General features: G+C 44.8%; 1 protein-coding gene across 1 annotated transcript in view; it reads left to right on the forward strand.

Annotated features, from left to right (window-relative positions):
* Nucleotides 1-4,599: 4,599 nt before the first annotated feature.
* Nucleotides 4,600-15,320, forward strand: part of TM4SF20 (transmembrane 4 L six family member 20) — a 35,322-nt gene continuing 24,601 nt past the window's right edge. The window contains exons 1-2 of the mRNA XM_063919532.1: nucleotides 4,600-4,800; nucleotides 13,153-13,218. Coding sequence (XP_063775602.1) covers nucleotides 4,618-4,800; nucleotides 13,153-13,218 — 249 coding nt within the window. The 5' untranslated portion in view covers nucleotides 4,600-4,617. The remainder of the gene's footprint in view (nucleotides 4,801-13,152; nucleotides 13,219-15,320) is intronic.

Raw genomic sequence — 15,320 nt, forward strand, 5'->3', positions numbered from 1 at the left:
TGCCCAGTTATATATATATATATATATATATATATATATATATATAATCAAAGTCCTTAGACCGGCACTCCCATTACGTCAATAGTATACTCCGGTGCCCTCAGTTCCAGTAGTACCACAGATCCAAAAACAAGCCGCGGCACCTTGACAAAGGGGCGGCTGAGCCCCGAACCGTTGGAGCTTGTATGTTGCCATTTTGAAATATAAAGTTTTCACTTTTCAAAACTCCGAGTGCCGAGGCTTGTTTTTGGATCTATATATATATATGTTTAGAATTTTAAAATTGCGCCACTTGTGAGGATAATATCACCTATGTGTTTATCTGGCAATTAAAAATAATAAATAGTTCAATATATATATATATATATATATATATATATATATAAAATAACACTCCACAAATCTATGGGCGTCAGCTATTCCCCAGGAGTACAGGGGTGGTAAATCCCTGAAGATAGTTTAAAATAGAAAAATGTTGAGGGGTTCTAAGCGACCAACGGTGTTTAAACAGCTATTTAAAAGAATAGTACCCAGTGTATAAAGAATATATATACAATTTATTATGATCACAGGAGCCAATAAAAAAGAATAAAAAATGTTTCTAAAAATATTCACATCTGACATATACCAAAATGATTGGTTTCATAGGAACACAAAACAAAAAATAAATAAATAAATAAATTCAAGATATACAAAGTATTAGAATAAAAGCACATAGATATAGATAAAAGATATGTGTATATCTTATCTTGGATAGAGGTCATCAAGGGTTAGCCCAACGTGTCTATCATGAAGTCTATGATGAAGTCTATCATAGACGAAACGCGTCGGGATAACCCTTGATGATAATAAATTGTATATATATTCTTTATACACTGGGTACTATTCTTTTAAATAGCTGTTTAAACACTGTTGGTCGCTTAGAACCCCTCAACATTTTTCTATATATATATATATATATATATATATATATATACATACTAGTGTTCTAGTGTTAATCTGCGGCGTCGCCCGCGTGGCTGTCTTCTGGAAAGTGTCTGGTTTTTCCTTTATTGTGCCTCTCCCAGATGTCATATCGAGCTCATACATACCTTTCTTTCTAGGTCACCAAGCTATCCAATAGTGAAAATCCCATCCAAATTCATCCAGTAGTTTTTATGTGATTCCGGAATGAACAGAATAAACTACATTCTACAGTGTGTGGCTCGTCATTTTTTCTACCTTATGAAGGATGGGTGTTATTGAACGTGATGCATTCAGCATATATATATATATATATATACCCCCCCCCCCTATATACACTATATATAGCACTTAGGGGACCCCCTTGTATTAAGTACCCCAGGCCCCGTGGAGCCTTAATCCGGCCCTGGCAGAGAGGCTGGTGCAGAGTAAAGGAAGAGGGGCTGGGTCAGAGGATGGTCGGAGAGGCTGATGCAGAGGAAATACAGAGAGGCTGGTGCAGACAGAGGAAGGAAAGAGGGGTTGGTGCAGGCAGAGGATGGGCAGAGAGGATGGAGGAGACCGAGAAAGGGAAAAGGGGCTGGAGCAGAGGAAGGGCAGAGAGGCTGGAGCGGAGGAAGGAAAGGGGCTGGTGCAGACAGAGGATGTGCAGGGAGGCTGGTGCAGAGGAAGGGAAGAGAGGCTGGTGCAGACAGGATATGCAGAGAGACTAGCACAGAGAAAGCGAAGAGGGGCTTGTGCAGACAGAGGAAGGGCAGAGAGGCTGGTGCAGACAGGATTGGAAGAGAGGCTGGTGCTAGGGTTGCCAGATCATCCCTTTAATCCTGGAGACCTGTGTGATTTACACAGGTTTTGTGGCTGATTAAAACCAGGTGGAATGCAGGCTTGAATTTAATCAGCCACAGAACCTGTATTATTCATAGGTCTCCAGGATTAAAGGGATGAGGTGGCAACCCTAGCTGGTGCAGAGGAAAGGAAGAGGGGTTAGTGCAGACAGAGGTTGGGAAGAGCGGCTAGTGCAGAGAAGGTACAAGAGGCTGGCACAGAGGATGGACAGAAAGGCTGGCACTGATAGAAGATGGACAGAGAGGTTGTCACAGAGAGGAAAATGCAGAATGCTGGAATAAGCGAGAAAAGGGTTGAGAGGCTGACATAGGCAAGAACAGATAGAGGAGAATGGTAAAAAAATAAAAAAAATAAAAAGATAGTTAGAAACTTACCTGATGACATGGGATGTGGGACAGGTTGGAAACTATGTGCTACTTCAAAATGGTCTTGCCTAAGGCATCAGATTTCTTTGATTAGCAGTTAATTACTGCCGCTGAGCCTTGCTCTATCCCAGCGCGTGGAAGAAGTCACAGCCTGCATGAAGAGGCGGGGCCTGCATGAGGGGCCCTCGGCAGAGGGCGGCACATCGATCACTGGATGGCTGCTGCAGCAGGAAAAAACTTTTCCGATCTACAGCAGCAGCACTGGGGGATCGAAGTGCCTTGACGTTGCTGCTCTGCTGCTGTCTGTCATACAGTTTTGCAGGCGCAGCAACAGTGGATAGCAGTGGAGTGGGGCAGAGCACCTCTCCAGCCCGAAGTCTCCCTGCAATGCCTACCAGGCTTACTGCATCACGCCGGCCCTGAGACTATGCAGATACAAAATACCTTTATAAGGAATTAGAATTGATGAAGAGACCAAACACACATATTCATTTTATTTATTTATTTTATAACATTCACCTTATTGTTGATATATGGAGAGCCCTGCTGCGCTGTCCCCATGATGCTCCTCTGGTCAGGTATCAGTTCTTTACCAAGATGGCAGCTGTATGGTCTTCTGCACATGTGTGGCACCATCTTTTCACTGTGTTAGAACATCACTGTGGAACATGGACATATTCCACTTAGCTCCCAGAGACCCTGCGATATACAAAGTCCTACTGCTACTAAGCCACATCTCTACCCTCATACATCACCAGCTGGTGCTCTATATGTTCCGCTCCATTCTGATCCTGAGTGTATATGGCTGTGAGTACGGCTGTACAATCATGCTATTGCTCAATAAATCACACCACTGGTTAAGTATTGGGCTGTTTTGGTGACATTGGATGACGCTGGTATACACTATTACTCTATCATACCTCCCAGCTTCTCTAAATCCTGAGGAAGGACTTCTGCGCCTGAAATTAGGAGGCGTGGCCTCATGAATAGGGGGTGTGGCCTTGTGGAAACTGCCGCGATTACGAGCCATGCCTCCATTTTTGTCACTATGGGGGCATGGCCACTGTTCTGTGAGCTGCTGGCCATGCCCCTGTCCATCTCTGCTGGAGAATAGACACTGTGCACTTGCATAAGTGCGAGTGGTCTACCAACTACCCCACCACCACCACAACCACTGCAGGACACTGCGGCCCGTGAGTGGGACAGTGGGCAGTCTGTGAAAAACGGGACTGTCCCGCCAAAGTCAGGACAGTTGGGAGGTACGCTCTGTTGCTATTATCACTGCTAATAGTACACACATATTTCAACACTTGTAACACAGTAGTAGACAATATGTACGTTTTTAAAATTATGTTATCTAAAACAAGATCCTTTATAAGAACTTGTGGCTAAATCTTAGGTAATTGAGAAAGCCACAGGATCATTTCTAGATGATATACAGGTGAAACTCAGAAAATTAGAATATCGTGCAAAAGTTCATTAATTTCAGTAATTCAACTTAAAAGGTGAAACTAATATATGATATAGACTCATTACATGCAAAGTGAGATATTTCAAGTCTTTATTATAATTTTGATATTGTGGATTACATCTTACGAAAGTCACCTGATTATCCACCTGCTTAACGCATTTCGGACATAGGGGTCCTTCTTCTGAAGAAGGACCCCTAGGTCCGAAACGCATTAAGCAGGTGGATATTCAGGTGACTCCAAGGGAAATGAATGGGACACTTTCTCTCTCTAACATGTGAGGACCCAGATAGTTACCGTTGTGCTGTATGGACTTACCGGTGTATGTCCCTGTTTCAGTGAGAGCTGTTATCCCCATGGAGGGTTATTATATGTGAAGTTTTACTGAATGTGAGTGTAACTTTGTTATTAAATGTTATCTTGTTTTTAAACGTTGTTGCACTAAATCCTTCTCCGTTTGAGTTCTATATGCTCAAGTGGAGGAAGATATTTTAAGAAACACCCATTGTATTGGAGGATGATGAGCGAGTCTTTTACTTACTAAATGTGAGTGGGATATTTTATTAAAAGGTTCTAAATCCAGACATCAGATGGTGTTGCACTAAGTTCTTTTTCCTGTTTGATGTACATTTACTGCAGTGGAGCTTCATATTTTGAAGAAAAAGACCCGCTATTAAGGAATTGTTCAGGATTCTAACTACAGGAAAGACTTTGGACTTTACTGTTTGTTTGAGGTCATCTTATTTTTATTTTATTTTCTCTGCATGTGCTTTTCCTTGTGCCACGGGGTATCTATTATTCTACAGAATAATTTCTGTTCTAATTACTTCCTCCTGCATGTGGACTCTAGACCTGCACCATCCAATTGAATCCATCTAATAGTGTACTTTATATTATCTGTTAAACTTTAACTGTATCTTCTTAATTAGGTCTTGCACTGCACTCTGATAAGTTAGTCTTTAGCGGACACGAACATGACGTGCACAGAGAACTGGACGTCCTGCAATGGATTCTCTCTCCTGTTGCTCGCTCTGTTGGCCATCGCGTTCAACCTGACCCCACTCGTTGCAGATTATGTAGAAGATGGGAGACTCTTCCATAGCCCAATCTCATGTTATGAGTGGTGGCTTCCAGGAGTGGTCGGCGGAGGGTTACTTGTGAGTACCACTTATAGCAGAGTAAGAGGACATATGCTAGACCAGAGGTTCCCAAACGCGGTCCTCAAGGCACCCCATCAGTCCAGGATTTAGGTATTTCCATGGCTCAGCACAGATGGTTAAATCAAATTGACTGAGGTGCTAATTAAGTCACCTGTGGCCAAGCATGGATACATTTAAAACCTGGACTGTTGGGGTGCCTTGAGGACCACGTTTGGGAACCTCTGTGCTAGACAGTTCATGCACTGACACAGTGTAGGGGGACAGTATCAAACCCTCCAAAGAGGACAAGTAGAGAAGACATGCGATAAGCTTCTGCGCTGTGAGCACCACTTGTCCTCTTTAGAAGTTTTGACACATCTCCCCCCAGATACTTATTTTATTTTTATCTCTAAAAAGAAAAAAACGTATGACTTTAGGGCAGCATGGATACGAGCATGTAAAGGAAGCATGTAAAGGAGCAATGATCCAATCTGATCATACTACAATGTCAGCAGCATTAACCCCACTGATTAAAATAAAGAACGCGGCTACTCAATTTCGCAAGGTATTCAGGTAAATAACAGATGTAGATATACTTTGTTTATTGATACACGTATGCCAGCCACGACATACAGGATGACTCTGATGTGGTGGCCTCTAAGCAATGAGAATAACTACACTGGTGTACAAGGAATCATAAATCACTTATACTGTTTGTGCATTACCTATGAAGGCGCTGCTCTCCCCAGTTGTGATCTGGGTTACTACCAAACGCTGTCATTCTGAATGGCATATCTGCCAATAGTAGGACTTTTGTCCCGTTAAATATAATTTTCTATCTTCTCATATCACACCAATAAAAATCTGGTATATTTTGATGCTTTCATAACACTTTGAGGTATGAGACGCGCACTTTTCTCCATGACACCACAATTTCTTTTTAAAACATACAAATTGTTTGGCTCAGTTCCAGGTTTTCTCCAGTCTATGTATATATCAGTACAAGGATTTTGGCGTTATTTGTTCCTTAAATATTTTATGTTGTCATGGACTCTGATATATTTGCTTATATATTGTTCAATCCAGATTTAGATGTTCTTATTGTTGGTGCAGTACTGATGGTGTAATGGTTAGCATTATTGCTTCACAGCACTGAGGTCATGGGTTCGATTCCCACCATGGCTCTAACTGTGCAGAGTTTGTATATTCTCCCCGTACTTGCGTGGGTTTCCTCCGGGTACTCTGGTTTCCTCCCACAATCCAAAAATATATACTGGTAGATTAATTGGCTCCCAACAAAATTAACCATAGTGTCCATGTGATAGGGAATATAGATTGTAAGCTCCACTGGTGCAGGGACTGATGTGAATGAGCAAATATTCTCTGTAAAGCGCTGCGGAATATGTGTGCGCTATATACATAACTGGTAATAAAATAAATTGTTTTATTTTGAAGTTTCAATAAAGAAAAAAAATATTTTAAAAGGAAGTGTCCGATAGGAACCCGTTCCAGCGAAGAGTTAGAAAAAAGTGATAGCTTACAATAAATGTTTGCTTCCGGGTATGGATCCAGTGAGGCTAATGCACATGCAGAGCTGTCAAGTTGTGCATGCACCAGTACAAGCAGAAGGGGAGAGATCCTAAGGATCCCTCTCCAAAAGAAAATGCACAATAGTATCCCGTAGGCTAATATGGACTAACGTCCTCTTCCGTTGGCGTTAGCTACCAGGCCAAGATTAGAAAAGCTAATGGCCTAATTCAGATCTGATCACAGCAACAAATTTGTTAGCAAATGGACAAAACCATGTACACTCTACAAAGTCAGATACTTGCATTTGCGCGCACCCCTGGGACGGTAAAATTTAATAAGCATTAAGTGTCACAGTCTCTGTAAAGGAGTCCAGGATGAGTAACAGATGATCTTATAATCGATATCTTCCTCTAATCGTCTCTCCACTTTGAAATCTTCCTTTCCTTTTGGTGGTGTGGTCCTATTGTATTAAATGGACCAGACTCATCCACATGAAAAAAGGAAAAGGAGGTATAATGAAGTACGTATTTAATTCATAATGTTAAAAATCCACAAACAAAATTATATATTCAAGATCCACCAATAATGATATTACAGCATGCGTACCGAATTTCGTGGGGTGTTCAAGCATGCCCACCCATAAACAGCATGTATATTCGATACCCTCCTGGGTTAAAGGTACCGGATTACTGTCAAGAAGGAGCTTCCTGATTCTCCCCAAGAAAGAGCTGGTAGGTATGTCTGGTCACCAACGCGTTTCTGCTCCTTCAGGAGCCTTTTTCAAGGTGTGACACACCGATTTGCGTCATTTTAGCCCTAATGATGTCACAGCCCCGCCCTCTGAAGTCTCCTGCTGCGTTTCCTCTCCGGGCTTCTCCCGGAGAGGAGCTATTTAAAGTAGGCAACCTTGCAACCAAGATTTCAGTTTGAACACACCCCACCCGAATCTAACTCTCTCTGCACATGTTATATTTGCATCCCCCCCCCATGCAGTGCACATGGGCCCTCATTCCGAGTTGTTTGCTTGCTAGCTGCTTTTAGCAGCATTGCACACGCTAGGCCGCCCGCCTCTGGGAGTGTATCTTAGCATAGCAGAATAGCGAACGAAAGATTAGCAGAACTGCTACTAAATAATTCTTTGCAGTTTCTGAGTAGCTCCAGACCTACTCCTAGATTGCGATCAGCTCAGTCCGTTTAGTTCCTGGTTTGACGTCACAAACACGCCCTGCGTTCGGCCAGCCACTCCCCCGTTTCTCCAGACACTCCCGCGTTTTTCCCTGACACGCCTGCATTTTTTAGCACACTCCCGGAAAACGCTCAGTTACCACCCAGAAACGCCCCTTTCCTATCAATCATTCACGATCAGCAGTGCGACTGAAAAGCGCCGCAGGATCCACAGCAAATTTACTAAGTTTTTAGTTAATTAACTAAGCGCATGCGCCCTGCGTACCTTGCGCATGTGCATTTAGCAACAAATCGCAGCATAGCGAAAATCGGCAACGAGCGAACAACTCGGAATGACCCCCATGGTTTTGCCCATTTGCTAACAAATTTGCTGCTGCGATCAGATCTGAATTAGGCCCAACATTTTTGGAAACCGATTAAATGTGCCTAATTCCCAGCACTATACACAGCTATGGGGACTGCATTTGTGATAGAGGAGGGACTGCAGCAGATGTCTCTAATATCAGCCGTAGCACCCTCATTATAAATGCCAACATTACATAAAAATGTAAAAAGCCTCTAAACACGATTTTCGGGGGATTGGCTGCACATTTAGATTAATACTGTAATTATGCCCTTGAAACTAATTATCAAACTGCACAAACTCCAATTCCAAGCAAAAGGCACGTTTTCTATGAAAATGGAAAATGATGAGTAATATACAGTATGTTGGAGTAGATCTGTTTTACAGTGTCACCATATCCTGAGTGGGAGCTACAGTACCATGAAAAAAACGTGGGTGTCTTACTACTTGTTTTGGGCTTATATGAAATAAAACGGGTACAAAGAAACACTTTAGTACAAATCATTCTCTAGTACAACAATGGTTTAGCAGTTTATTTATGTATCTAAAGCAAAGATGGGACACGGAGAATGTCAACAAAATGCAATAAGTGCTCTTTCTAGCAGAATGCTTAGTATTTGGCAGACGTTAACTTTTTTTTAGTACATAGTCCAAAAAGGAAAAAGAAGTGTAGTTAAAGATTCTTATCATTATTTTTGCGCTGGATATTTACTTCTCCCATAAAAACAGTGTTAATGACAATGACCTTGCTACACTTAACACATTAAGGGTTATGTGGCTGCCAATGAGCTGTAAAACTTTTGCAGAAATGGCCTCATAAACACAAAACACATCAGTCATCAAAAGTAATCCCTGCCTATCTGGCAGGAAGAGCTCTATAAAGCATTGGTGGCAGGGCGACTGAGGTAAGTATCACAGCAAAACATAACGATACTCCGCCACTATGGGATGTAGTTATGAGACCGCCGGTCACAATACCTCCCCTACATCCTGCCCCCTCACAATCCCGACCAACAGGGACTGTTCCCACTCATAGGTTTCCACGACACCCATAGAGTGGGAATAGAACCCGTGGCGACCGATTGTTGCGCTCGCCCCCCCCCCCGGCCGGGATTCCGCTGCCGGGATCACGGCGTAGATATGCTGACCGCCGGTCACGCATACCACACCCCGCCACTATTACCACGCTAAGGCTCATCTGGGAGCCACATAGAAAACTCAGCTCCTATGCGTGAATTGTCTCCCTATCACTACAAAACATTGCTGGCGAATGGAGCTATACACGTGCAGGGGTAAAGACTGTACATGTACATAGTGATTTGACCCCCTCTGTGATCCAACAAAGCCTCTTTATTGATGGGTAAACCTATAATGGGTGCATGGTGTGGTGCACATGGGACCCGGGGTCTATGCACCCATATAATTATACTCCGGAGTCCTGTAGCGGTCAGCACTGCAAACAGAAATTTCTGGGAAAATGACGCGGTGGCTATTTTCCCGGTGGTTTGCGCATGTCCAATAGAGATGTCCTTAAGAATAAGACATGGGCGACTTATTCTGGTAGATCTATGCATGCGCAGTAGACTCAGCGCTGTGGCCGCTGCCCAGTGATAAGGGGGCCTGCACGGAGCCTGCACACTGGTCCCCTCCTCTCTCTGCCCCTGCCTAACACCACCCTGAGATTACATTACATATACCACTTTCAGACAGAAGCCGGGGCTGGTACACTGGTTTTTCCCGGGTTTTTGGACATGGGTTGAACCCAACTCACAGCTCATACCCCATTTTCGCACAGCACTTTGGTCCCGGGTTATTTCCAGGTCGATCCCTTTCACATAGAGTCTGTGTCTGCACCTGTGTCTGCCCTGCAGTGTCTCATTTCTGTATCTGCCCACTTCCCAGTCTTCCATTTGTGGGGCCCATACTGTAAGCGACCAATCAGCGTGCGCCCTGGTTGCTCGGTGACAGCTGGAGTCTCCATCCCTGTGATCAGCCTGAGGCATACTTGCCTACTCTCCCGGAATGGCCGGGAGGCTCCCGAAAATTGTGTGGCCCTCCCGGCCCCCCGGAAAGGTGGGCAAGCCTCCCGCTTTTCCTGCAGCCCCTCCATGACCCTCCTCGGCCGCCCGCAGCAGAGAACAAGTGGGCGGTCCGAGGGGGTCCGATGACGCGATTCGTGCTGAATCGTGTCATCGTAGCTCCGCCCCCCGCTATACAGCACCTATTTTCTCGGCACTGCATAGCGGGGGCGGAGCCAAGATGACACGATCCTGATGCCACACCCCCAGACTGCCCACTTCCTTGTTGGTCATGCCCCCAGACCGCCCATCCTGTTGCCGGCCACGCCCCCATGCACCTACAACGCTGCAAAGTAAGTAAGTATGGCCTGGGTGGAGGGGGCAGCAAAGTAGGTAAGTATGGCCTGAGGTCTGTTAGTAAATTCGGCCAGATTACATTGCCCATTACAAGTATTGGGAATTCAATATTAAGGGCTTGAAGGAGAATTTTATGAATTCTCCAATTATCCTTTAGTACATTTCGGTGAAATCACTCTTTTTCACATTATTTTAGTAAAAATAACGTTGATAAATATGGCCGATAGACACAGAATACAAACACTTTGCTGATAAGGTGGAAATGCCAGCAGGCACAATCCCTCGCAGTGGGCCTGATGCAAACGCACACACGTTCTGTTTCTGCTGCCGGGCGTGGTATAGTCATTTCAGCTCCCTATCCCTGGGGTAGAGAGGTGCCCAACCCTTTACGCAGCTAAACCTAATTACTATGGACGCAATATGCGCGATAATCACTTTAGAAAGAAGATTGGGCATGATATATCATTTGAATACCACCCATTGTGCGATTTTTAACACTGCACATTATCTAGTTATTTGTACGTATCTATGGGAGATACAGAACCGAACACACTCCACTTGTGTCTGAAACAGAATAAAAGAGGCCGCCATGGGGCGTTCACACATGGGTTATGTTTGGCGGTCTGGACATGCCTGGTTGCCCCCCCCCCCCCCCAACACCACGTCACCACCCCTTCATCGCCCGCTGCTGTTAATCTCCGCGCGATCACATCCTTCCGGGATGCAATCACACTGCGAAAGTCCGCACACGCACTGTGCGGCTGCAGCGCATGCGCAGATGCCCAAAAATCACCCGATTTTCGGACATTGGCAATCAGTGCTGAATAAGGTCCTTAGGGCCTGATTCAAAATTGTGTGGAATTGCACAACCACAGGGAAGCAGCTGTGTAACTCCATACAAATAAAATACAAATGCAGCAGGAGGCGTCTGTAGGAGATAGACGCCTGCTGCATTCATCTGTGAGATCTGAGTGCTGCGTCTGAGATCACCATAGTGCGAATCACATTGGTAGCAGACCGCTGTCAGTCTGCGTAAGCTGAGGCTTACTCAGACTGGCTGTAGGGTCCGGACGCCTGGTTCTGGGAAGTTGGGATCCAACTACGTAGACCCTGGGCCTGGCACGCCTACAAAAAGTGCGTACAAATCCAAATCAGTGCCCTAGTTCTGTGCACACAGTGCGAGTGGAATTAGGGCTAACATATATGCAACTCTGTATTGGCCCCAGTGCCCGTTCTCTGTCATTCCTTACTGGTACTGTCGTGTCTGATGGTTCTCTGCAGCTGCCTCATCCTCATCGTAAAGCTCTCTGTTACTTCTTCACAATTGGGTACTTACCAGTGGAGCCAGGGCTGTTTCTAGCCAATTTGGCTCCCAGTGCGAGATTTAAAAATGCGCCCCCCCATGACATAAAAAAATGTGCCCCCCCCCTCCCCCCCACACCTAGATAAAAAAAAAAACTTGTGCGCGCACCCAGCAAGGGGGCGTGGCCTCATCTAAATGCGTGTGGCCTCATTTAAATGGGCATGGCCTCGTCTGAAAAGACTACCTCACAATCCAGTTTTTGACCCTGCTCCAACAGATCACGACCAACACAGGAAAAAAAAATTCTACCATATTAAGCCCCACACAGTAATGCCCCCTGCACCATATTATGCCACACACTGCAATGCCCTTGATACATTAAATCCCCACACTACGGCAGGCAAAAGTCCCCATTTCACACATTACGGCAGGTGTCCCCATTTTACACATTGAGAGAGAGAGAGAGAATACTTACAGAGGCGATTACCGCTCTTCGGCCCGCCTCACCAGTCGCTCATCGCGCCAGCCTTTCCCTCTTCCTAACTTGGATCCCCCTCTGTACTCCACTCGGGGGGGAGGGTTCTCGGAGTGACGGGGTTGCGTCGTGACGTAACGACGCAACCGCGTCATTCTGCGAAACTCCGCCCCCCAACAGGGTTACTCGGGGAGAAATAGGAGGGGGAAGCAGGGAGCCACAGTTAGTGCCGCGGCGGGCGCCCAGTGCGGTTGCACTGCTCGCCTGCCCCAAGAAACGGCCCTGAGTGGAGCAGCCTGCGGTGATGGGGTCATGCAATACTGGCCTATCTGCTCCCAGTTGCTCCAATGGAGCCCTGATTTCAAGTACAAAAAATGTTGTCCATTTTATTTTTATACAATATTATACAGAAACAACCGTACAAGTCGTACATCATAAAGCAATCAGAAATCATTGTAATAGAAATATCGGTGGTAACATAAATCACAGTGTATGGTAATCAAGGAAGAAGGTCCATCTTTTTTTAATTCCTGATCCATCAAGTATTACATAAATGGCTACAGTTTAAAGTTCAGCACATACTGTACAAGGTTGGCCCCAGCTAATTGTGGTCCTGTTCAGACAAAGCTGCAATGTTGCATGTATGTCTGGAGATATGTCCTAAATTACCCCTGGGGGTTGCTAGCGAGATGGGTGTTCCATATTGTAGTTTCGTTGTGTTTGTTTTTTTAAGAATGTTTTATTGACATAGACACAATACTGTATAAGCGTTACAAACATTTGTCTGTGTACATTAGTGCATTGAGACGTACAAGGCAGGATGAGTATCCGAGAACTATAAAAATCCATTACAGGAGTAATAATACCTTGAGATATCTATTACCGTACATACAATTACATAGCAGAAAGGTGCTACACACCTCATCCATATCGTAGCTTGCAGATACAATGTGAAAAGAAGGAATCATATGCTAATAAGTAATATAATAATAAGTAATAAATAATGCATTTTTTTTCACCTGTAAACTGGCTATTGGGGTGAATACAGGCATCACTGCAGAACTATTAGCCCTGGATGCAATGTGCTTGTAGTTACGTCTCTGCAATGTGAATATTTCTGTGTACTGTACTAGTAAGTGTTTGTCAATCTTTCCCTTAGGTTTTACCAGCTGTGTCAATGAGTTTAGCAGCAAGGAAGAAAGGTAGCTGCAATTCCAGAGCAGGGGTAAGTACACCTAAACCCCACACCCAAGTGTTGTCTATGAATTGAAAACTAAGGTGTTTTCCAACAGGGTGGGACATAAGTCATATGCCTCGTGGGGAAGGGGCATGACACGATTAATCCCAGAGAAAGCCTATGCTATGATGCCCCTTTCCACATTACACAAATCCTCTTTATACCATGTTCATGCACTTAACTTGAGAGCTCATTGTTATTCAGTTACAATACCCTTTATTAAATAACACACTGTAATATACTACCATACCCAGGATTCAAACCTATAACCTGTTGAATTCTAATCAAACACCCTACTCATTAAGCTATTTGATCCTACATAAAAACTATGAACTCCCATGAGCAGCATGGATGGTGTAATGGTTAGCATTACTGCCTCACAGTACTGAGGTCCTGGGTTCGATTCCCACCCTGGCCCAAATGGTGTGGAGTTTGTATATTCTCCCCATACTTGCGTGGGTTATTTCCAGGTACCCTACTTTCCTTCCACAATCCAAAAATAACCCTAGTGTGTACATGTGATAGGGAATATAGGGGGTCATTCTGAGTTGATCGCTCTCTAGCTATTTTTAGCAGTGCTGCGAACAGATAGTCGCTGCCTATAGGGGAGTGTATTTTTGCTTTGCAAGTGTGCGATCGCATGTGCAGCCGAGCACTACAAAAAATAAGATTTTAAACCTACCGGTAAATCTTTTTCTCGTAGTCCGTAGAGGATGCTGGGGACTCCGTAAGGACCATGGGGATAGACGGGCTCCGCAGGAGACATGGTCACTTTAAGAAAGACTTTAGGTATGGGTGTGCACTGGTTCCTCCCTCTATGCCTCTCCTCCAGACCTCAGTTAGAGAAACTGTGCCCAGAGGAGACGGACAGTACGAGGAAAGGATTTTTGTTAATCCAAGGGCAAGATTCATACCAGCCACACCAATCACACCGTATAACTTGTGATATACTCACCAGTTAACAGTATGAAAACAACATAGCATCAGTCCAAGACCGATGAAAACTATAACATAACCCTTATGTAAGCAAAACTATATACAAGTCTTGCAGAAGTAGTCCGCATTTGGGACGGGCGCCCAGCATCCTCTACGGACTATGAGAAAAAGATTTACCGGTAGGTTTAAAATCTTATTTTCTCTTACATCCTAGAGGATGCTGGGGACTCCGTAAGGACCATGGGGATTATACCAAAGCTCCCAAACGGGCGGGAGAGTGCGGATGATTCTGCAGCACCGATTGAGCAAACAGGAGGTCCTCCTCAGCCAGCGTATCAAACTTATAGAACTTTGCAAAGGTGTTTGAACCCGACCAAGTAGCAGCTTGGCATAGTTGTGGTGCCGAGACCGCTCGGGCAGCCACCCAAGACGAGCCCACCTTCCTAGTGGAAAGGGCCTTGACCGATTTTGGTAACGGCAATCCAGCCGTAGAATGCGCCTGCTGAATCGTGTTACAGATCCAGCGAGCAATAGTCTGCTTTGAAACAGGGGCGCCAACCTTGTTGGCTGCATATAGGACCAACAGTGCTTCTGTTTTCCTGACTCTAGCCGTTCTGGCCACGTAAATTTTCAAAGCCCTGACTACCTCAAGGGACTCGGAATTCTCCAAGTCTCGCGTAGCCACAGGCACCACAATAGGTTGGTTCATATGAAAAGATGACACCACCTTAGGTAAGAATTGAGGACGGGTCCGCAATTCCGCTCTATCCATATGGAAAACCAGATAGGGGCTTTTATGAGACAAAGCCGCCAATTCCGACACTCGCCTAGCCGAAGCCAAGGCTAATAACCTGACCACCTTCCAAGTGAGAAATTTTAACTCCACCGTTTGAAGTGGTACAAACCAGTGCGACTTAAGGAGACTCAACACCATGTTAAGGTCCCAAGGCGCCACCGGAGGTATAAAATGAGGCTGAATATGCAGCACTCCCTTCACAAAAGTCTGTACTTATGGGAAAGAAGCCAATTCTTTTTGAAAGAAAATGGATAAGGCCGAAATCTGAACCTTAATGGAGCCTAATTTTAGGCCCAAATTCACTCCAGTCTGTAGGAAGTGAAGGAAACGGCCCAGATGGAATTCCTCCGTAGGAGAA

The sequence above is a fragment of the Pseudophryne corroboree genome, chromosome 4, assembly GCF_028390025.1.
Source record: "Pseudophryne corroboree isolate aPseCor3 chromosome 4, aPseCor3.hap2, whole genome shotgun sequence".
Taxonomy (NCBI): domain Eukaryota; kingdom Metazoa; phylum Chordata; class Amphibia; order Anura; family Myobatrachidae; genus Pseudophryne; species Pseudophryne corroboree.